The sequence below is a fragment of the Pyxicephalus adspersus genome, chromosome 1, assembly GCF_032062135.1.
Source record: "Pyxicephalus adspersus chromosome 1, UCB_Pads_2.0, whole genome shotgun sequence".
Taxonomy (NCBI): Eukaryota; Metazoa; Chordata; class Amphibia; order Anura; family Pyxicephalidae; genus Pyxicephalus; species Pyxicephalus adspersus.
The window spans coordinates 110,347,093-110,370,409 of NC_092858.1; the positions used below are offsets into that span (position 1 = coordinate 110,347,093).

Genomic DNA, 23,317 nt, shown 5'->3' on the forward strand with positions numbered 1-23,317 from the left:
TGACTAACTCAGCTATTTGTGTTCTTTACTTTCTGTTCCCGGAGGCGTCTTGGCCTTGCACCTGGTCAAGTGAAACTAGCAGATAAGCAGACCATAGAAACTGTGCAAGTGGAACCAGCAGATAAGGGGCCCATAGAAACCGTAACCCCCCAAGAAAACTAATGAGTGCGCAATATGCAGAGGCAACAAAACAAGTAAAACAATAACTCTCTTGTCTTCAGGCAAATTAAAGAAAAAACTAGCCCAGAATTGGATGACCGGTGACGCAAGGAACTGAAGGATAAAATATAGACTTTTAGGTTAAAGTTTTCAGAGACTCTCACAGACAGAGGAAGGGACAGTCCCAACCTCTATTGCCATATCTGTTGTGAGTTTCCCACGCGTGAATAAAACCTTGATTCTTTTACTATACCTCAGAAGTTGTCGTGAATAATTGTCAACTTATCATTGACACATACCACACAGTCTTCAAAACCCCAGGATGCTAAATCTCTCGAGATACAGCTGTGCTTCCTATAGGACTGCTAGGAAGGCCGACTAGAATATCAACAACTATAAAACAGTTTGTTTCTCTGTAGGTAAATGGGGAAAACCTTCCTCATGTTCATGAGAACCTTCAGAAAATGAGTCTCAATGCCGAGGAATTACCTCCTAGTTGGAGAGATACACAGAATACACCCTAAACAAGACACTCAATGATGGATGCATTTACATTTTCAGGAAAATAGGTGCAATGTGGCTCTTTACCAAGAGGGTGCATAGCTCTGAAACCCTTCTTGTCAAGATAACAGTAGTCAGGAAAATAATCTTCCAAGTCTACTTCCAGGTCTACTGAGCAGACCTTGCCTGGCTAAAAAAGGGCTCCCTGAGACTTTGCAGAACCAGAGTCTTATGCTGGAAAGAATGACTTTATTGAAGGCTTCAACTTCACTACTACTTTAAAGAACTACCACCACAAAAGGTGTTCCACTCCCACTTGGTAGTTGTAGAGCCTGACACGTGGATTCTAAACAAGTTGACACCCAGTTCCCTGTCCAAAGCTAGGGTCAGAAAATTCTGGAACCTGTGCTGGTGATAGATAACCTTGATTCTGATATTCAATTAAAAACTTTCTATATATTGTGGCATCTATTTATAAATGTTTCGAAGCTTTGAGCAGTTTGTCCTGTCAGGAAAATTTAAAAGAAGGAGCCATCATCAGAGTTAACACCTTTCCTATTTTTGGCAATGGGATAGAATTACAAATGCTTTTTTTAATCCCTCCTTATTTTCAGTAGAACTCTCAAGATCAGTGTCATTAGTTCCAAAACGTAAAGTAGGAAAAAATTCCACCTTTTCGTGAAAGGGTCACAGGCCAGAATTTGCTGGCACTTGAACATAACTGGAAATGCCATCAGGTATATGGACTTGAAAACTAAAAAGAGGTGATGTCTGCCCAGAGACCACTCGTGGTTGAGAAATGGTCTGCTCCTAAGATGATCAGCCAACAGATTTTCAGGCTGGTGGTTAGGAGACAGAAAAGTTGAGATGCTTCTCTGTCCATCAAAAACAAAAAATTTGACTGTGACTTGACGGAAACAAGTCCATTACATTCCACCTTGTCTGGAAATGTAGAAAATCTGTTCCTGTTCACAGGTACCTTAATTCTTTGCTGATATAGGGTCAAAGCAAAGACTTTAAAAACTTCTCAAGACTGCCCACAAACTACCAGATTGGAGTGAACCACCTTTGAAAGGAAGGTCAGAGGCGATGTCCCATACCGTGGGCTCCTGAACCTTTGAGAGTGGCATCTAAGGTGACTGGAATCTTAGTCCTGTGCCTCAGAGCTATTTCCCAAGACAAAGTGCAATGAGAGGACCACTATCCGAAATCTTGTCAAGCTGACCAGGGTACAGTGAGTCTCTACTCCAATAAGCAGCAAACTCAAGGAACAAGGAAGCACAACTGGAACCAAAACATGTGCCATCCTAATCATAGACCGATGGAAATACATGTCTTCCGCCTCAGAAGTACCCTGCATTCTTGCATTCCATGCAGCTAGGTAATTTTTCTTACAAAAAAACACTGGATTTGACTATGGCCTTTTTAATGTTCTACGTACCGGTAATATGTCTCCACTATATAAATACTGGGTAATAATATCAATAATAGTAATAATGAACACTATCCTCAAATATCTATTTCCTGCATTGGACATAATTGACTTTTCTTACTGTTTACCAGAGTCAGAGTTTGCAGAATTATCTTCTTGTGACTCCCAATTCGGTAAGCTTCTGCTAGGTCTGTAAAAATCATTTAATGAGCCAGACAAACAACTGACCAAGTCATCTGCAATATTATCATACTAAGCCTCCTAGTGTGAACAAAGGAGTTTAAATCCTTCGGGCGCATTGCACTTCTGTAAATCTGTTTGGAACTGTTGTCTGAACATACCAGATTTTCAGAGAGCTTTATCCGGTAACCATGTTAACTGACTGAAATTATCCAGGGTGTCACCGTGCTTTTCCAAATGCAGGACAACTTGGACAATCTTGTTTCTATCTTCAGCATCTGGGCGGCTTTACTTAAGCTCTTTTTAATTATCTGACTTGGAAACCTAAGACTTTTAGGTTCCCTTTACTAAGGGTCAAAGAATGCCTTGACAAGAAATCTCTTGCATCTTGAAAAGTCATGTAAGGGGGCTGAATAGAACAGCTACTAATGCCCATGCCCCAACCTGGCAACATGCCCCTTGTGATCCTCTGTATACCTTCTTCCAAATAGGATCTTGGCAGCATACAGGACCTCTAAATGATCTGCCCACTTCAACAACATAACACCAATCCTAATACTACTGCTGGGCAACAACCAGACCTGTTGTGGTGTAGATTCACTTCAAGTCTCCATCTAGACACTGATCCATAGGATCCTAAATGGAAAATAATTAGACTTTCCTTTTGCAAATTTGGGATATAACTTCTCTAGGTGAAGAATGGCCACTTCTTCTTACTAGACTGCCTGCCTAAAGGTTTGAGTAAGTAAAGGGAGCCACCAAAGCAAAATCAAAAGAGAGTGAGCTGTCAGTCCAATTATCAAACTCAAACGTTTCAGTGATAGTTTAGGATCCTGAAACAAATCTTCATTCTCTCCATGCAGCTTTCTTTAAAAACAGTGCAAAAGTAATATTCTGATGAAAGATACAATACTTGTTTGGTGGGATGTGAGGAGACGGATGAATGTCACTTTCAGTTTATCCAGGTACCTACCAATTTTTGGAAATCCTGTTTCTGCAGGAGAAAACTCAACCTGTATTTATGAAGTGGAAGCGTAAAAAGGTGTCTTTAGCAGGAGATCTAAATAACTCGGAATCGAGATGGTTGTTTACTTTAAGAAAATTGCAGGCCAAACTTACGGTTAGTGAAAAAAGTATTTGATCCAACGTGGATTTTGTACGTTTGCCCTCTGACAAAGAAATGACCAGTCTATACTTGTAATCATAGGTTTATTGTAGGTGTGAGAGACAGAATAACAACAAAAGAAGCCTCAAAAACCCAGTGCTCAAAAGTCAAAGCGTGATGTGCATTGTAATGAGTGAAATAAGTATTTGATCCCTTCGCAAAAGATGACTTAGTACTTGGTGGCAAACCCCTCTTTGGCAATCACAGAAGTCAGATGATTCTTGTAGTTGGCCACTCGGTTTGCACACATTTCAGGAGGGATTTTGTCCCACTCCTCTTTGCAGATCCTCTCCAAGTCAGTAAGGTTTCCAGGGTGATGTTTGGCAGCTTGAATCTTCAATTTCCTCCACAGATTTTTTTTTGGGATTAGGGTCTTGAGACTGGCTAGGTCACTCCAGGACCTTCATGTGCTTCTTCTTGAGCCACTCCTTTGTTGCCTTGGCCATGTGTTTTGGGTCATTGTCGTGCTGGAAAACCCATCCACGACCCATTTTCATTGCCCTGGCTAAGGGAAGGAGGTGCTTACCCAAGATTTGACGGTACATGGCCCCGTCCATTGTCCCTTCGATGCCGTGAAGGTGTCCTGTCCCCTTAGCAGAAAAACACCCTCAAAGCATAATGTGTCCACCTCCATGTTTGACGGTGGGGATGGTGTTCTTGGGGTCATATGCATCAACACGACTAGTTGAGTTGATGCCAAAGAGCTCAATTTTGGTCTTATCTGACCACAACACTTTCACCCAGTTCTCCTCTGGATCATTCAGATGTTAATTGGCAAACTGCAGACGGGCCTCTACATGTGCTATCTTGAGCAGGGGGACCTTGCGGGCTCTGCAGGACTTCAGGCCTTCACAGCGCAGTGTGTTACCAATTGTTTAATTAGTGACTATGGTCCCAGCTGTCCTGAGATCATTGACAAGTTCCCTCCGTTTAGTTCTGGGTAGCTTCATCATCGTTCTCATGATCATTGCAACTCCACGAGGGGAGGTCCTGCATGGAGCCCCAGTCCGAGGGAAATTGACAGTCATTTTGTGTTTCTTCCATTTGCAAAATATCGCGCTAACTGTTGTCACCTTCTCACCAAGCTGGTTGGTGATAGCCTTGTAGCCCAGTCCAGCCTTGTGTTGGTCTACAATATTGTCCCTGACATCCTTGGACAGGTCTTTGGTCTTGGCCATGGTGGCTAGTTTGGTATCTGGATGATTGATTGATTGCTTCTGTGGACAGGTGTCTTTTATACAGGTACTGTAACAAGCTTGGATTAGGAGCACTCCCTTACAGAGGGTGCTCCTAATCTCATCTTGCTACCTGCACACAGTGAAGACACTTGGGAGCCTGAAATCTTGCTGGTTGAAAGGGGATCAAGTACTTATTTCACTCATGACAATGCACTTCAAGCTCTGACTTTTGAGCACTGGGTTTTTGAAGGTTCTTTTGTTGTTATTCTGTCTCTCACTGATACAATAAACCCACCATTACAATTTTAGACTGGTCATTTCTTTCTCAGGGATCAAACACTTCTTTTACTCACTGTATATCCCCGACGTTTCTATATCACCCCCTATACTATTTACAAGTAATCAATTATAATAAGTCACTGGTCAAAGATGTGTCGGGAGCCTTGGGCTAATCTAGATTTGAGAATTTGTTATTTCTCCCCCTACCTTTTATATCGTAAATTTATAGACCTATATGGGAATTATTTTAGCACTTCACTGGAGATGACTAATGTATGCAAATGGGGAGCCAAGCTACAGTTGGAAGATGTGGTTTCTATTGCTACTAGATTTTACCAAGAGGTGTGCAAAGTAATAGTCAGTGAAGTGTGGAGGGAGACGCAATTTAAGTTACTCTATAGGGCATATAAAGTATATAAAACTACTGATGGGTTGCAGCCCGTTGGGTTGATTTTTCTTGTCCTAAATGTAAAGCCCCATCAGCCACACTGGTTCACCGACTTGGTCCTGCCCTTTAATTAAAAGATACTGGCAGAGAATTTTGCACTATATCTGTGAAGAACCAGGATATTTTATTCCTGCCAACCATTTTTGTACCCTTCACCGACGTTACTATTTGTTGGGAACGGCTGCCCTATTTTGTGGTTGTATTTACTGTTTGTTACTTCCTTTTGGAAAATGCCAATAAAAAGATATATATAAAAAAACAAAAGTGTTACCTTATCCTTACTTGCTTCTTTAAAGCAAAAGGCACAGATAGGTTTAAAGGGCAACGCTTTACTGCCACATGCCCAGCATACTTCAATGACAGAATGATCTGCTGACTGACATAGAAGGGGCAGAATATTTCTCTTTGCATAAATCTGAACCATTTAACATGGGGAAACCCATGAAACAACTTTTGGGTCCCAAGGTAACCCCACCACAATCAACATATCTACATACCACACACTAGTGTAATGGTCAATGGGATAATTGCCTGTTACATTGCTAACCAGTATCAAGAATGTCACGTTCACAAAAAGCCAAAACACTCATTGGTGTCAGTGTTAGACCCGAGAGCCACAAATTACCATCCCTTGAAAGAATCCTGGTTGTATAACACTGGCATACATGAAGAGATATCCTTCGTTACACACCCTCTATTAAAGGCATGGAAGACTGAGCTGGGAGAGATGCATTCTATGACCTCTTGGTATGCTTTCTTGGAGGGCTTTTATCCCACAACAGAAAGAAACAACATTAGGCACTCATTTAAAAAAAATGTGGCCATCTTGCAATCACCTACCTGTGCTGGAGCTTTGTGCCTGTAAGGCCGGAGTAGGTGAGCCAGCAACTAAAAGCAAGGACAAAAATGTAGCAATATATGTAGCATGTACATATACTGTATATCTCTCTATATATATTTTACATACGTACCTACACAGAAGCAAATACAAAAACCTACAAATAACATGTCTTGCCAGCCAGCATAGCAGCTAGAAAACAGTAGCAAACAAACAAAAAAAGTTTGGAGAATACCAGAGTTATGGTTCCAAATTGTACTCATTTAACATTTAATGAAATAATAAATGTACAAGTAACAAAGCAAAAACCTCCAATGTTTTTTCCACAAAATGCCACAGGATGATAAATAGGTAGGTAAAATTATAGAAGATCAAAATCCTGGTAGAAACATCATCAAGCAGAACACCAGTCTACTAAGCCAACTTGTGGGTGCAAAAAATGTTACACCAAATTCTACCATATTATATGCAATGCCTATTGTTTGAGGCTCAAACAACAATTTCAAAGAGCCCAGAGATACAAAAGCAAGCAAAGGAGACATTTTTTCCTGTAAACCCATGTATGTATGTAAACCCATTCACATGATGGCTGTGAGCTGAAGTTTGCTGCACATGTGAAAGGCACTGAGTGACTGTTTTGGACACTAAAGGAAAGTAGGAGGAAATAGATAAAAAAAACTTGCCTTACTGCTCACATACCCGCATAAAAGAGGCTTTTTAGGCTCCATATGACCATAACCTCGGCACTAGGCTTCTTAAAACTTTATGGTTTTACCATCAGTGACGGGAATTCCCCCTTGAAGAGGCTAAAGGGGGAGGGACAAACGCTTGGTCCTGGAGCAAGGACAGAAAAGGAACACCTGCAGTGGGGAGGAGGGTTACCTTCATAGCTTTGGGAAGGTGGTCCTATGGAGATCAAGGAGTGGAACTAACCCAGCGATGTGCCAGCAGAAGGAGTGCCAGGAAAATCCTTTATAGTGTAAATCAATGCATAAAAAACAGTCACTTTTTTGGCCCAGGCATGTCACAAGGCATGTTATATATGAATTACAATCCACAAATCCCTGCATGAATTAACAAGCATAAAAATGTATACATGTGAATGGGTCCAAAATTGGAGAAAGTCCAAGTTGTGGGTTAAAAAGATTAAGGCTTAGTAAGAATGGCAGAAGTCACTCACTGTAAGTTCGAGCTGCTGTCAATTTTCAGAAAATCCTGTTTTGCTCTAAGTAAAATATCAGGCTCAAGTCTATGGAGAAAAGTAAATTGAAATACAAGAACAGAAAAGGACAGAAAAAACACATAAATAATGAACAAATATCACTTTCTAAATATTTTGCAGCTTATTGGTTCTACCACTTTACAGATACAGCTTTTATGTTACAGATACACTTGCACCTAAATCTATACTGCCTTACAGGTTATATCTGTACTTTTAAACAGCTTTCCATGTGAGTATCAGGTTCTTCCATCTTTTAAGTGTTTTTATCCCGGTAACAGGTATACATTAGCACATTAGTGTCCTTACTTGATATCCTGGCTTATTTGACGTTCTAACCGCTGTCTTCTTTCCTCGAGTTTCTCAATAGGGCTTTCCTCTGGAAATTCATATGGAGCAGAACGCATTTCACTGTCAGCAAGGGAGCGGCTGAAAAGCTCCTTGAAGAAAGGAATATTATTTTCAAGATTTGTTTTTAATTTTTTTTTTTTTGCTAAAATCAAATGGAGTGCTTTTAAAATATATATGAAATGCCTGCAAACTCGCGGTTGTATTGGTGTGTAGCTCCATATTGAATTAGGCAGGGTTTTTTTGGAAAGGGACAGGTGATGACCTTTCTGCAATAAGTATTCTTACCTGTCTGATCACCATCTCTTTTGTCAAAATGTTCTGCACTGCTAGTTTCTTTAACTCTTATTTACGAAACAAATTGTAAGATTTTCTTACTTACCCCCTACACCTCCACCCAAGGAAACTGTGGTGACAAAACCATGTTCGCTGGCTTTGCAATTAACTCAACAATTTAGCAGCTGATTTTATAAGGGTACTCCTTATTGACAGATAATGATTTATAAAATGCCTTGCAGTTTTGTGCACCTTTTGGAATTTGTTTGGGAGCAAAAAATAGTCAAAAAATTATTATAAGAAGCACTTAAAATTACACATTTATGCACGTTTCATAAAAGCAGGACAACTGAGACATACATGTGTTATAAAAGTAATGCCAGTTGGACTTTACCTCCGCTATTTCCTTATATTTGCCCTCCATTGATGTTCTTAGTTCTCGGCTCAGTTGATGCAGGCTATGAGGGGTACCAGAGAAAGATTTGGCAGACTGCAGGGGATGAAACGAAGAGCCCCGGAAATCTAAAAAAGGAAAAGATGTTAATATCAATTTAGGTTAAAAGCAGTTCTAAAAACTTAAATTTAAATTTAAAGTGGACCCATCACCAAATGGCTAACCCCTTTACATAATGAATTTTTAAAAATTTTTCAGGGGGGACCCCCTCTTTTGTCTTGACTGCCCTGGCTTTAAAGACTGAATTGGAAACCCGCAGCCTCCAGGGATACATACGTCATAAGGCTGAACCCCAGATAGGGCTTCCTGTAATGTAAAAAAAGAGTGCTAATCTATACTTTTTTTTTTACATTTCCAGAAAGGCACAATATAAGAGAGAGCAGATGTCAACCGATGCTAGCCCAACAATAATTATAATAATTAGAGGTGATCATTCTCTGATTGAGAATTTCCAAACTAGCCAATTATTAATTTATAAAGCAATGAACTGTACATAAACTACATCAATCTTTCGCACATGGCCATACTAGGAAGAAAAAAACTGGACTTGCTGATGAGTTTTATGGTTCGATAATTCTTTATTAGAAGATTTTAATATTTTTACAGAACTGAACATACACATATTACAGAAAAGTCAAAGAAATAAAAAAAAAAAAAAAAAAGAAAGGAAAATTTAGAGCATCTAGGAACAAAGGAAAAGAAAATATTACATAGAGATATAAAAGTCTAAACATATAGAGCACCAAGTTCACTGGCCGATACAAAAATTACAAAATCAACTGAGGCACAGAATCCACTGTAAATAATTAACATACGATATTACAGGAAGGATGAAGGAGCCAGAGTTCCCACTTATTAAAAAATGTGTCATAGTTGGATTTTATAATAGCAACCATCTTTTCATATGCACAACAAAGATTAAGGTCCGCTATAACATCGTTATAATTAGGAAATTGAGTGTTCCTCCATAATTTGGTAATATGCATTTTTGCTAGTAAGAGAATCTGAATAATAATGGATCTGATACGAGTAGGGAACCGTCCAGTGTCTAAATGCAGAATAACCAATTCAGGTGTAAGTAAAATTTGTATAGGCGTGATATCAAAGATCAATTGGAATATTAAGTTCCAATAGGATCGAAGAGATTTACAAAACCAGAGAATATGTGGCAATGATCCTATCTCCCCGCAGTTTCTCCAGCAGTATGCCGAGTGAGAGTCAGAAAATTTAGATAACTTTTAAGGAGTCAAATACCAAAAATTAAGTGTTCGCTGAAAGAGATCCCAATGATTTTCACATCTAGTGGCTCTGTAGGTATCTCTAATGGCGGTAGCCCATTCAATAGGAGTACAATTTATACCCAAATCTTTAGTCCATCTGCGCATATTAGTAGATGGGGAAAACTCCAAATTTCCACTAAGCATATTGTAATATTTAGTTATACTGTTTTTATGCGATAGAGGTGCTTGGAAGAAATGTTTCAACAGTGTGTGTATGTGTAACTCGGGCTGAAGATTGATCTTTTTAACAAGATGCCTGATTCTCCAATAAGTATAACGCTCAGTATCAGCTAATTGGTATGCTGCCTACAAATCAGCAAAGGATTTAATGCCATGTGGAGTGAAGATATCCCTCACCTCACATATACCACAATTCACCCATCTTGATAGATTGAGCTGTGGAGTGAACACTTGTAAAACATTTAAGTCAGGGTGTATGGTCAAATGAGATCCTGATGCAGTGGACAGTAAATCAAAATTTGTCCAACACCTCAGGGTGACTTGAATTGTGGGGTAGAGAAATCCCAGCTTAATAGCTATCAGTAGATGCTTCATGCTAGGCATAGATAGCAATTGTTGCTCCATCTCAACCCACAGCTTATGTGGGGACGGATTCCACCAGTTATAGATTTGGGAAATAACTGAAGCCGTATGGTAATGAGACAAGTTTGGTATCCCCATTCCTCCAAATTTCTTGTGTCGTGTGAGTATTCTGAATGCGCACCTAGGTCTTTTCCCTTTCCATATAAAATTCATGATCATTTTTTGCAGTGACATAATATATTGCTTAGGGAGGAGAATTGTAAGAGTGCGTAAAAAATACAAGTTTTTGGGCAGAATAAACATCTTTACCGTCGCTACTCTACCTGCCATTGAAATGTCAATTTTCTTATATTTTTCCAATTCCGTGGACTATACTGTCAATAAAGAAGGGAAATTGGCTTGAAATAGTTGCAAAGTGAATACCTAGAAATGTAATTGCCTTATTTTCCCACATATAAGGAAAATTAGCTTTAATAGAAAGTTTCAGATACACTGGAACATGTAAACCCATTAAATGGGATTTAGAGGCATTAACTTTATAATAAGAAATCTTAGAAAAATCCTCTAACAGTTCTTGAACAGCATTCAACGACCTTTCAGGTTGAGTAAGCATTAAAACAATATCGTCCGCAAGGAGATTAATCTTGTGGACTCTATTCCCTATCGTTACTCCATACACCTGCGTACTAGATCGTATATATTCTGCAAGTGGTTCAAGCAACAGTATAAAAACCACTGGGGAAAGCGGACAACCCTGTCTTGTCCCATTTGTAATCGGAAATTTGGACGAAAGGGCTCCAGACGTGGAGATTCTCGCAGAAGGACCTGAGTACAAAGACATAATAGCTGACTTAATAAAACCTGAAAATCGGAATTTATCTAGGACCTTGGATAGATATCTCCAGTGGACCCTATCAAACGCCTGGACAAAAATAGAAAAGGCTGTTTGAGAAGGTCAGTGTATTTCAAAATATTAATTAGGTGTCTGGTGCCATCGGGAGCCTGCCTATTCTTCACAAAACCAACTCGGTCTGGGTGTATTAATGAAGGTATGATATCTTCCAGTCTGTAGGTCAGTATCCTAGGGATCTTAGGGATATAGGTCGATAGTTACTTGTACTTTGGGGATCCTTGCCCGATTTAGGAATTGTAACTATCACTGCCTGTAGCATCTCTGCAGGGAAGAAACCTCAAGCTGCGGCTAAATCAAAGATCTCCTTCAGGTAAGGTACTAATTTATGGGAAAATAGCTTGTAATATTCGCTTGGAAATCCATCTGCTCTAGGAGACTTCCCACTGGGAAGTGATTTAATTACTCTAATTATCTCCGGGGCTGTAAAAGGGGCCGACAAAGAATCAATTTGTTCAGGGGATAGCTTAGGCAAGCTGACTTTACTCAAAAACATATTTATGTTCTCAATACTGGGTTGAGGAGTTGAAGGGTCTTCAGCCAAATTATATAAAGAAGAGTAATAGTTTTTAAATGCGGCAGCTATATCAATAGGACTATAGCATAGTTTTTGAGATATTGGGTCTTTTAAAGCAAAAATTTTGGATTTGAGATGTTGGGGCTTAAGACGTCCCGCTAAATAGGCTCCCGCTTTTTTATGTAAAGCGTATTGCTTCTCTTCGAATGTATGTTGGGATTTTTCAAATTTCTAGATCAAAAGTGATCTTAATTGATGTCTATCTTTAATTATTGCATTTGACAGCAATTGAGATGGGGATTTTTTATTGATAGCATCATTTAAGTTTAATACGCTGAAGGAGATCTAAGATTTGCTTTTGCCTCTGTTTTTTTGCATGAGAACATATTTTTATACAAACCCCTTATGAATGCTTTATGAGCATTCCATAGAGTGAAACGATCAGTCTCTTCTAAGTTATTTACATCAAAAAATAAGCTTTGTGCTTCTTCCACTTGTCGTGCCATTTTCGGATGGGAAATTTGAAGTGTGTTGAATTTCCACAAATTGCCGGGTAAGAACGGGGAATCCATAAATTCGATACTTATGGGCGCATGGTCTGACCAAGAGATTGTTCCTATTGCTGAGGTCTTAATCTTCTGCAATGACCAAAGGTCAGTAAGGAAAAAATCAATGCTTGAGTAGGAGAGATGCGAAACTGAAAAATAAGAATAATCTCATTCTGTACTGTGTTGGCATCTCCAAATATCATATAGATCATGATTTGAGAAGAAAGTCGCCAACTGAGGTGGAGGTCGTTTGGGTGAAGTGGATGAATCAATTGTATAGTCTCCTGTAGCATTGAAGTCCCCACCTATGAGCAAGTTACCTTACCGTAAACGTTCACCAGAGTGAAGCTAATATTATTGATATGGCACACCAAGATAATAAATCTGCCTTGAGGATCTTCCAGGTGATTGAGATATTGGAAACGAACAGAATCCTTCACTCCTTTAAGAACGCCACATTTTTTTTGCTGCATTTGCCATGTAGAGGTGGGGAAATCTCCTCGGCTTCCAAATGGGTATTTTGCCTTGTGCAAAGTGTGATTCTTGTACAAAAATAATGTCCGCGTTGTGAGTTTGAACCTTCCGTAAGAGTGATGATCTTTTGAAAGGATTATTCAATCCTCTAGTGTTAATAGACAAAAAAATAAATACCCATAAGGATTAAGGAGATACTTATTTATCACTTGGTGGATACTGTGCTTACTTGTGAAGCGAGGCCCGCAAAACTTGGTACTTGAAATAAAAGGATAAAGAAAAAAACAAAAACAAAAGAAGAAAAAACAAAGAACAAAAAAGGAGTTTCTTAGTATCTCTACAGGATTCCAACACCACAGATATGGCGAGGCGCAACACACCTCCTGATTCTGTTTTAGGGTGCATTCACAAGACACCTAATTTTTTTGCTCTGGATTTACCAGTCTGATCTTCCCTTGAAGGTAAGAGTAAATGACATGGACAATTCTGATCCTATCCTAATATGTCTCAAATTGGGTTATTTCCAGGGACTCTAATCTAAATGCCTTGCCACAGTTATTGCCTACTAGATCTGAACTAGAAGCCTTGATTACAAGATAGACCTTATTGATAATATACAAGACATAGCCAAGGTTGATGATAAAGCTTAGAAAGTCCAGGGTGGTTCTGAATTTCACAGAATTGGAAAGACAGATATTTTTTAATATCAATATTTGGTGTCCTTAGAGTTATCAATGGATGATTTCGGGAACAGTTCATGAAGAAATAAATCAATCCTTTAGCCACCTAGGTGGACTTTTTGTATTTGTCTTTTCATTCCTTTCTGCAGAATAACTGGTTGTTGCTTGTATCCACACAAGAAGGCAGAAGCTGTGGGCCCCTGGAGAGCTCACTGGGATCCAGCGTACGCAGCATGATACCTTTATTATCCGAATACTCATGTGAAATTACCTCTGTGTAAAATTAGAAGCAGGCTTACTGGACTTCTATACAAAGATCTTTACCTCTCCATTACTCTGAATAGTGTTGACACTGTCATAGAATATTGCTGCTCTTCATGGCCTAGCTTGATGTACAGGCTTTCAATTTCTTCAGTGATGGGGCCCAACCCATTTCATTGATGCAAGGCTCAGTTTAATTCAATTTGACTTGTGTAGGCCCGCTTAGGTTTTAATATTTGTACAGTGGTATCGGTAATGGGGGTTTTCAGAGTTCTGAAATAGGTTTTGTAGAAGACCATTGCTACATGTATAGGGGGTTTATTGGGACAATTTCAGGGTTTCTATTATATAGGGTCATCTCAAGTTTGATTCAAAGTGCTCCCTACCACTACTTTCTCTGTGGCAGAGTTACTTTCCTCAGGGACAGTCCAGGTAGTTGGCCTACCAAGGGCAGCATGAATATATCTGAGATGTGTGAGCGCTGCATCTTGCCAGCAAATTTGAGAGTTGCAAATTGAGTTATTCCACACATTGGGATCCAGAACGCTTTTTTTTTGCCTCCTTTTGGTGACCTCTAAATACATTTGTTTTTGTACGCTCTTCCAAGTTTGATAGCTGGCTTCTTTAGTTTTTTAAGCAGTAATCATGGTCATTACACAGTGCCTTACAAAGTCCATAGTCATGTCACTAGCTGTCCCTCAGTGGGTCTCACAATCTAATGTCCCTACCATAGCCATATGTCATTACCACAGTCTAAGGATAATTTGGGGGAAGCTAATTAACTTAACTGCATTTTTGTGGAATGTAGAAGGAAACCCGAGTACCTGGGGGAAACCCACACAAACGCAGGAAGAACCTGCAAACTCCATGAAGATAGTGTACCCAAGATTCAAACCAGGGACCTAGAGCTGCAAAGTGTAAAGTGCTAACCTCTAAGTCACCATGCTTCAGCAAGTAGTGGGTCTTCCTGACTTGCAAAAATATAGAGTAACTTCCACCAAAAGGCTTTCACTCATGTCACTCACGGTTGTGAAGGTGGACCTTAAGAAATCTTTCTCTATATAGACCACAATTGTCCACTTTATTTGCCATTTCCCTTATCTTATTCCTTATCTTAGTGCCCCTTTTGTTTCTCTCTTTTTCTGCGCCTTTTCCTCCCCCTCTTTCTTTCCCCCTACCTTTTTTTCACTGATCTATTCCCCCTTACCATGTAAAGGTATAATTCAGACTTAAATCAGATGGAAGACTGTAGTATATGTTGGTATGGGCATTCCAAGTATTCATCCTTTTAGCAGGATCAAATTAGATGTATTAGTATTAGAAGAGAGGGAAATATCAAGGGGGGTTCCTATATTAACTTATTGATAAGTGCCAAGCCTGGTTGAGTATACAATTAAGGCATAATGAGAGAATGAGCATGCTTTTACTAGCAGTCCTAATTAAAAAGTATTTTTTATTACCACAGAGATTAGGTCCTATTTCCAACATAGGCCAACTGTACTACTGTGTGTTTCAAGGTACACAATATATACAGGTAAGTACTTAAATCAATTAATAGGGATGTCATAAGCTATTTTTTCAAACAGAATCTCAATTGTCCGACGCGTTTCGCCCCTTGGCTTCCTCAGGGGACCATTGACATCAAAGTATAAAGGTAAACTATTATCAAAAAATGTATAGCTTTGTTCAAAGAGAGAAAGGCAGGTTATACACAAATAATAGTCAAAGTACATCTACTTACATTTGAAATAATGCTGTATAGATTTAAAAAGGGACAGCTGAGTAAATGCATCCCTAGAGTTTCAAATGAATTATTTCTTGAAAGTACAAATTAGGAAATATTTAAATGTTCAATTATATTTTAATGGTTTATAAATAGATGTGTGAGATTATTCATTGTGAGGTCTGGCTGTAATGTATAAAGCGACCAATGCTGAGAGAAATTGTTTAAAACAGATCCAAGAAAGATCCAAGATCCAAGAAAATAATTTTTTTATTATTGTTTGTATGTATGATATACATTCTTAGGTATAGAGAAGGTATTGCGGTACTTAGAGGTATGATATTGTGGAATTAGGAGGTTTAAATAGTGCGACAGGATGTCATTAACAGGTGGATCTAAAAACCAAATATAGGAATGTATTAGGAGCTGTAATCTCGAGTATCCACTAGATGGTGCTGTGATACTATGAATAAATGAAAAATATCACGTGACTAACCTTATAGAATGAAATCCATTGGGTTTATTAGTATCCATGTAAAAAACAAAAGGAGCTTGGAGAGTTTTTAGCTCTTTAGTATGTCTATAAAAATAATAAGTATAAGTATAAGAATAACTATGTAAGGGTAAGCTAAGAACATGTGTTATATAGGGTTGCTGTAATTATGGTGTGTTGTAGCTCTTGGAAGAAGTTCTCAAGCGCTGATAGGGAATCAGACCAAAACATGACATTATCATCAATGTACCTTTTCCAGTTAAGAATACATCGATGGTATTGTTGTAGCTTAGAATTTTCTTCCCAATCACCTAAAAAAAAGTTGTCATTGTCCACAATGTGCCTGGTTACATGAAAACAAGGTGACCATACTGCCCAACAAATCCATTCATAAACCTAAATTTGGAATAGACTGCTCCACTACTGGAGTAATCTATTTAATCAATTGCAAATATGACAGTTATTACATAGGGAAAACCAAAAGAATATGGAGAAAATGTATATACCAACATATATACACCATTAATTCAGGGAAAATGGTAACCCCCCTAAGTTATCATGTTGGTACCCGTAATAATTATGACACTTGTATCTCATTTTCAGCACTTGAACATATTCCCCAACACCCAAGAGGGGGATATATTGATATACAGTTGTTAAAACTAGAAGCTAAATAGATTTTCAACCTTGACGCAATAAAACCTTCAGAATTAAATTATGTGTTTTCATTTAAACCTTTTTATAACATAATCTAACACCAATATGTATTAGCTAAGGCTATCACTCACACATCCTTTGACCAAATTATCCTTATCCTCTCGGATCCATGTCATCGACCCTACGGGGAACAAGGGCACCCATGTGGACCCTTATCCACATGGGTGCCATGGAGGGAGGCCAACCAAGCCCCCATATCTCCCTCCCCCATTTAGGCCAAGAGAGCTTACACCTCTCTTGACCTAGGACCTGTCACCCTCAAGGCATTTGCCAGGACAGGTGAGGGTGATATCATGGATATCATCTGATTTACATTGTTATTAACAAATTCTTTAAAAAGAATGCCAGTTAAAATCTGTTCATTTCCTTATTATGCTTCCACAATTATCTCATAGTATGAAGTAGCATATACATGTAAGAAAAACATGTTCAATAGATTAATGTGTCAATATTTTTTTAAATATTTATTTCGAATTAACCTGTATAATATATGTACTGTTTTAATATGTACAACATCAGGAATTATTTATAATCTGTAGCATGTTACAGAAGGGGTGTCACACATATGCAATAAACATACCAATACATGTAAACATGTTTCATTTCTGTAATAATAGGTGACAGCTGTTTGAGATCAATCCTCAGAGGAAAAAAATATTTTCTTGAATGGACACTATCCATTATTAGAACTATTTTTATGTTCTCACATCATTTAAACTCTCATTAGGATATTTCTTACATTTTGGGATTGGCCCTACGAGGGACGGGAGCACCCATAATACTATCTGTGGGTGCCTTGAACCAAGGGGTGCCCTCACAGGCACCCAATATTGCTGGTCTATTCTCCTCTCCCTCGTCTGACCCAGGATGTTTCACCCTGGATCAGGACCTGCACTAAATATGAGCTATTAAGCCTTGCAGATAAGAGCAATCCCCATTACCCTAAACATTTGTCCTTAGCACTACAAAACAGAGACAGTACACACGTTATCAGCAATGCCGTATGATCTGGAATACTAAACTCATTGATACCTATGTATATTTACATTGATGGCGAGATCTCATAAGAATTCGCAGGATCTCGTCAAATGGCGTGATCCCGCGGGAACTCGCAAGTAATACTGCTGCACCAGATAATTATCAGTGCCTTTAAAAGCAGGACGTTGGCGGCATCAGTCCTTTCGTGAGGCTGTGCTGCGGACGCCCTGCTGGACACCATACCCACACCCTGAACTACCCATGCAAGTACCAAGGATTATACCCCGGAAACCTTTATAGATTAGGTTTTGTACATACATATGTAGGGGATTGCCTTTTTCTGTCTGCTAGCTAAGTTGTAACTTTGTAAAATGCAAATACGGTTGTTGAAGTGTTTCCTGCCCCTGATAGTGGCCTTAGAAACGCCACCAGGATATATAAGAATATGCAGGAAGTACAGGGACAGAGATGAGAACATGTGCCTGCATCCCTTCCAGAACACACTGACTGCTGTGTCTGTGTGTAGTGCAGTATTATAATATTACTCTTTGTATTAATGGGGTATATGTTATATCTAGTATCAGAGATCACTTTGAGAAATCTCTACTGTCAGTGTATCAGCTACATATACAAATATATATTTGCTCTGCAATTCCGTTATCTTTGCTGATCTGCACCCTCTGTCTACATCTGTTACATCTCGCATAGGTTAGGCATCCGACGGCCCATAGGTAGCAGAAGTCCGGATGCATTTGCAGATTAGTGTAAATGCTAGCGACTAAGTGGTAGTGCAGAAAGATTGTTCCTGAGCTCTAGGGACTTTGCCTGCATCCCTGCAATCCAGGATCACAGCATATACGGCCCAATTGCCGGTTAGAGGATCTCTTTGCTGCTATTTTCAGGATCATCTAATCAGGACATTTTTGCTACAATCAACTCCAGAGGCCTCTGCAACTCATCCTAACACTGATCATAACTGGAGGTATTTGTGGGTATAGACTGTATTTATACCCGGGTATATCTGTGCACAATTCTCCTCAGGACTCTTGCTATGTGTACTCATTGATGTTTATTAATTGTAAATATTGTTATTACTGTTTTGAGATATAAAGCTTACAAATACTCCAACCTGTGTGTTCATTTAGCTGCAATGGTTAATGTTGTATGCTGGGTGTAGTGGTTCCTCGGGTGCTGTTTTATATTACTATTAATAATTCTGGGTAATGTCCAAGGAAGAGAGCCCCTCTGCTAACAGAGACCCCGTCCTCGGTGGAGGCACTGCCGACTTTATTAGTATCCTCACTCTTCCACAAAGCGAAGGCCCAGGATCCTCTTTGTTATCTACAGCTTAGCGCCATAGCTTGGTTTGTGAGGTTCATTTACATAACCCCTCCCCATAACTGGGCTACATGTGGAGGCACTGCTGAAATCGTAGTGGGATACAGCAATGGAAGGGAAACACAATGCACAGTGGCGCACCTAGGGGAAGGTACTTACCTTCTTTACCTCCCCAGCAGGTTCATGTAAAGGAAGATCGAGTGTCACCTGCTCATCCTGACAGCATGGCTAGTGATGGTAGTCTATCCAATGATAATGCAATTTGTACTCTTACCAAACTCACTGAGATGTTAGCACAAGGCCTTCACGCTGGACAATATAGGAAATTAAAATTAATCTCTGGTAATGTCCCTGTGCCCCAAGGGAAAGAGAGTTTTGAGATATGGAAAGAACACACTCTTCAGTGCCTTTGGCCATTTTATGACCTTGAACAAATGGTTGCTGATTACCGTATGACATGTCAGAAAGAACGGGAGGACATTTCCTGCTATTAATAGACTACAGTTACTTCTGTCCCCGACTTGTATATCATACCGCTATATGCCCTTCTGAAGTGGATTCTATGAGAACTAGTCAGCTAGTTAGAGGTTTGCTACCTCATCATCCTCTTGCACAAGTTCTCAAGATAGTGTTATCTGACAAGATTATGCCTCTTCATGATTTATTGAAGATGGTAAAGAAACAGGAGGCGGACATTGTGTTTAGTACCCCTAAGAAAGCAAAGAGTGCCCTCAAAGAGGATCTAATAAAGTAGAACAAGCTGTATCACAGCGCTTCAAATAATCAGGGGCTAGACCAGCGGTGCCAACGAGGGATTACAGAAAATGTTTCAGGTGTGGCCGTAGTGGCCATTCTAGTTGGCAGTGTCATGAGAACCATGGAAGGACAGTTCAGAGTTTAGCGTTCCCTGTTCAGAAACACAAACGCAAAAGAAAAAAATTTAAACAAAAAGATAAGAGGGCCTGTCATAGGAGCTAAATCTATCGTTGAAGTCACTGTTAATGGGCATACTATCCCAGCTTTGTTTGATACCGGATCTCAAGTCACACTTATTTACCTCTCCTTTTCTGAAAAATATCTGAGCAGAGTACCCCTTCAGTCTACAGGACAGATGGAGCTGTGGGGCTTGAACTCTGAGTCTTATCCTGTTGATGGAAGGTTAAAAGTGATTGTGACTGTCCCTAGCTTACAGGATAGTGGTGTTACTTCTATGGAAATCATGGCCTTGGTCTGTTCAGACACCGGAGACGCTTGTGTAGTACCCGTGATATTGGGAAGCAATTGCCAGGCAGTACAAGGTGCTTTCCAGAAGTTTCTTAAAGGAGATAGAGCTGTTTTCTCCTGGTCAAGGTGACATGTCCTCAGACCTTGGAGAGCTCTGTGATGTCCTGTCGATTAGCTATCAGCATGGTGTGGTGTACCACATCGGTGAACACCCAGTAGAGATTCCACCAGGGGGAGAAAGAGTCTTGAGGGTAGCCTCCAGCATTGCCCCTGAACTGCTTGGGGATGCGAGTTATGTCCTCATGGAAACCCCTGAAGAAATTACAACCAAAGAAGGATGGATGGTGATCCCTGAGAGAAAGGATTGGAGATCCCGAGTGGAGTTATCCACAGTTGTGACTGAGAAATTGTTACCCCCATCCTGTTGTGATTGGTCCCCACCAGGATGTGGCAAACTGCTATCCTGTGTTTGGCGTGAGCCCATATGTTGAAGTGTACAGAGCTCAAGTCAGAGACACACCCTCTTCCCTCAAGTTTGATTTGAGTGATCCTAACTTGCCAGAGACCTGGAACAAGAAACTGTCAGAGTGGCTGTCTGATTTGCTATAAGTGTTCTCTACAGATGAAATGGATGTGGGCTGTGCTAAGAGTGCTCAACACATTTTTTGACATACAGATGCTACTCCTTTCCGAGAGAGACCCAGGAGGGTAGCACCAAAGGATGTTAATGAACTAAGACAGACCTTCCACCAGATGAAATCCAAAAGGAACATAATAGACAGTAAAAGTCCTTATGCCTCCCCCACTGTGGTGGTAGGAAAGAAGTGTGGATCAATCCACCTATGTGTAGATTACCGCACCCTGAATCGGAGAACCATACCAAACCAGTATACCTTGCCTAGAATTGAGGAGGCTCTTAAGGCCCTGAATGGAATCTGTTGATTCCTTGTGTTGGATTTACAGTCAGGGTACTATCAGGTTCCCATGGCACCTGAGACCAAGAGAAGACAGCCATCATATGTCCTTTGGGCTTCTATCAATTTACTTGCATGCCACAAGGCGAGAGGTGCCCCCACCACTTTCTAAAGGTTGATGGAGAAAGTTCTGGGTGATCTTTTGCTCAGGGAATGTTTGATGTACCTCGATGACATCATTGTTTTTGGGGCTATGTTGGAAGGGCATGAGGAATGGCTCATTAGAGTGCTACGTCTCAAAGAAGAGGGTCTGAAGCGGTCATCTGACTAGTGAAAGTTCTGTAGGTCATCAGTCACATTGTTTCAGCTGAAGGGGTAGCCACAAACCCAGCTAGGATGAAAGCGGTGGTAAACTGGCCTCGACCTCAGAATATTACAGAGCTATGTTCTTTTCTTGGATTTTGTGGCTACTACTGTCAATTTGTAGAGGGATATTCCAAAACAGCCAAAGTGCTACATGACCTGTTGAAAAATGATGTGGATAGTCAAGAGAAACAAAAAAGGTCCTCCAAATGTCCCTTTGGAGATAGCTGGACACCTGCGTGTTAAGAGGCCTTTACTCAACTGAAGAAGAAGTTGCTTCATGTGCTTCATGTTAATGCTAGCTTTGAAGGACTGGGTAGTGTGTTAAAGCAAGAATATGCAACTGGACTACGGCCAATCGCTTACATTAGTAGGAACCTCACCCCTAGTGAACATAAATATAAAGTACACAGGTTGGAATTTTTGGCGCTCAAGTGGGCCATTGTGGATAAGCTACATGATTATTTGTACAGAGCTACATTTGAAGTGAGGACGGATAATAACCCTTTGATGTATGTCCTAACTACAGCAAAATTGGATGCTACAGGGCATAGGTGGTTAGCAGCCTTATCAAACTATCAATTTACCCTGAAGTATAAACCAGGTCCAAAGAACATTGGGGCCGATGCTCTGGCCTACACACCCTTTCAGAAGCGCAGCGGATGGGGATGTTTCACCTGGCCTTCCTGATACCAATGAGAGTGATTGGACTGTAGTTCCTGAAAGTTCTAGCCCAACCACCAAGGGACCAATTGAATCCTAGATCTCCAGAGTTTGTGACTACGTCAGTGAGTACAACCAGTCAGACACACAGTCCCCTGACGCAACCAGTGCCATCCCTTCCCATGAATAATAGTCCTAGTCCAATGCCTGAAAACCTGGGATTACCTCAGAGAGAGGTGCGCAGGGGGGCGAGATATAGGCATCCCTGGGTAGGGGCAGTATCTAATTTGGTTAACATGCTACCAGTCGTTGCTTATCCTGGCACATATTGTACTATTATTCTTTCACAGCAAGCCATTGTAATAGAGGTAGAGGATGACGTTTGAACTAAACTTACTTTAAACTAAAGTTGATTATAAATGTTATGTATCTTTGCCTGGACATAAAGATTTCACCAGGGGGAGTGTGTAGGGGACTGTCTTTTTTTATCTGCTAGCTGATTAGTAACTTTGTAAAATAAAAATAAAGTTGTTGAAGTGTTTCCTGCCCCTGAGAGTGCCTTAGAAACCCCACCAGGATATTTAACAAAATGCAGGAAGTACAGGGGCAGAGATGACAACATGTGCTCAGCCAGGGTAGGTGCCTGCATCCCTTCCAGAACACATTGACTGCTGTGTCTGTGTGTAGTGCAGTATTATATTATTACCCTCTGTATTAGTGGGGTATATGTGATACCTGTTGTCAGAGATCACTTTGGGAAATCCCTACTGTCAGTGTATCAGCTACATACACAAATATATAAATGCTCCGCCCTTTCCATTATCTTTGCTGATCTGCACCCTCTGTCTAGGTACATCTAGCTTAGGTTAGGCATCCGACAGCCCATAGGTAACAGAGGTCCGGTTGCATTGGCAGATTAGTGTGATTGCTAGTCACTAAGTCAGGGGTAGGCAAACTTTTTTAGTCGGGGGCCACAATCTGAAAAAGAAATTTGCCAGCGGGGCCTGGTCGAAGGTAGAGTAGGTGGGGTTATGTCATCATTATGCCCTGAATGTGAGGTCATGATGGCATAACCCTGCCCACTCTCCCATCGCAGATCTAAACCTCTGATGGGAGAGTGGGCGGGGTTTTGTGCAGTGACACAGCCCACCCACTCTCCCATCGCAAGCTCAGAGCCTGCAATGGGAGACTGGGCAGGGTTGTGTGCAGGAACC

General features: G+C 40.2%; 1 protein-coding gene across 2 annotated transcripts in view; it reads right to left on the reverse strand.

Moving 5' to 3' along the window:
• Nucleotides 1-23,317, reverse strand: part of AMPD2 (adenosine monophosphate deaminase 2) — a 199,696-nt gene that overhangs the window by 171,671 nt on the left and 4,708 nt on the right. The window contains exons 2-4 of one of the 2 annotated variants that reach the window (XM_072423552.1): nucleotides 8,418-8,545; nucleotides 7,709-7,839; nucleotides 7,361-7,429 (exon numbers count right to left, since the gene is read on the reverse strand). In XM_072423552.1, the coding sequence (XP_072279653.1) occupies nucleotides 7,361-7,429; nucleotides 7,709-7,839; nucleotides 8,418-8,447 (230 nt within the window). In that variant the 5' untranslated portion in view covers nucleotides 8,448-8,545. The remainder of the gene's footprint in view (nucleotides 1-7,360; nucleotides 7,430-7,708; nucleotides 7,840-8,417; nucleotides 8,546-23,317) is intronic. The other variant, XM_072423562.1, reaches the window with a different exon arrangement.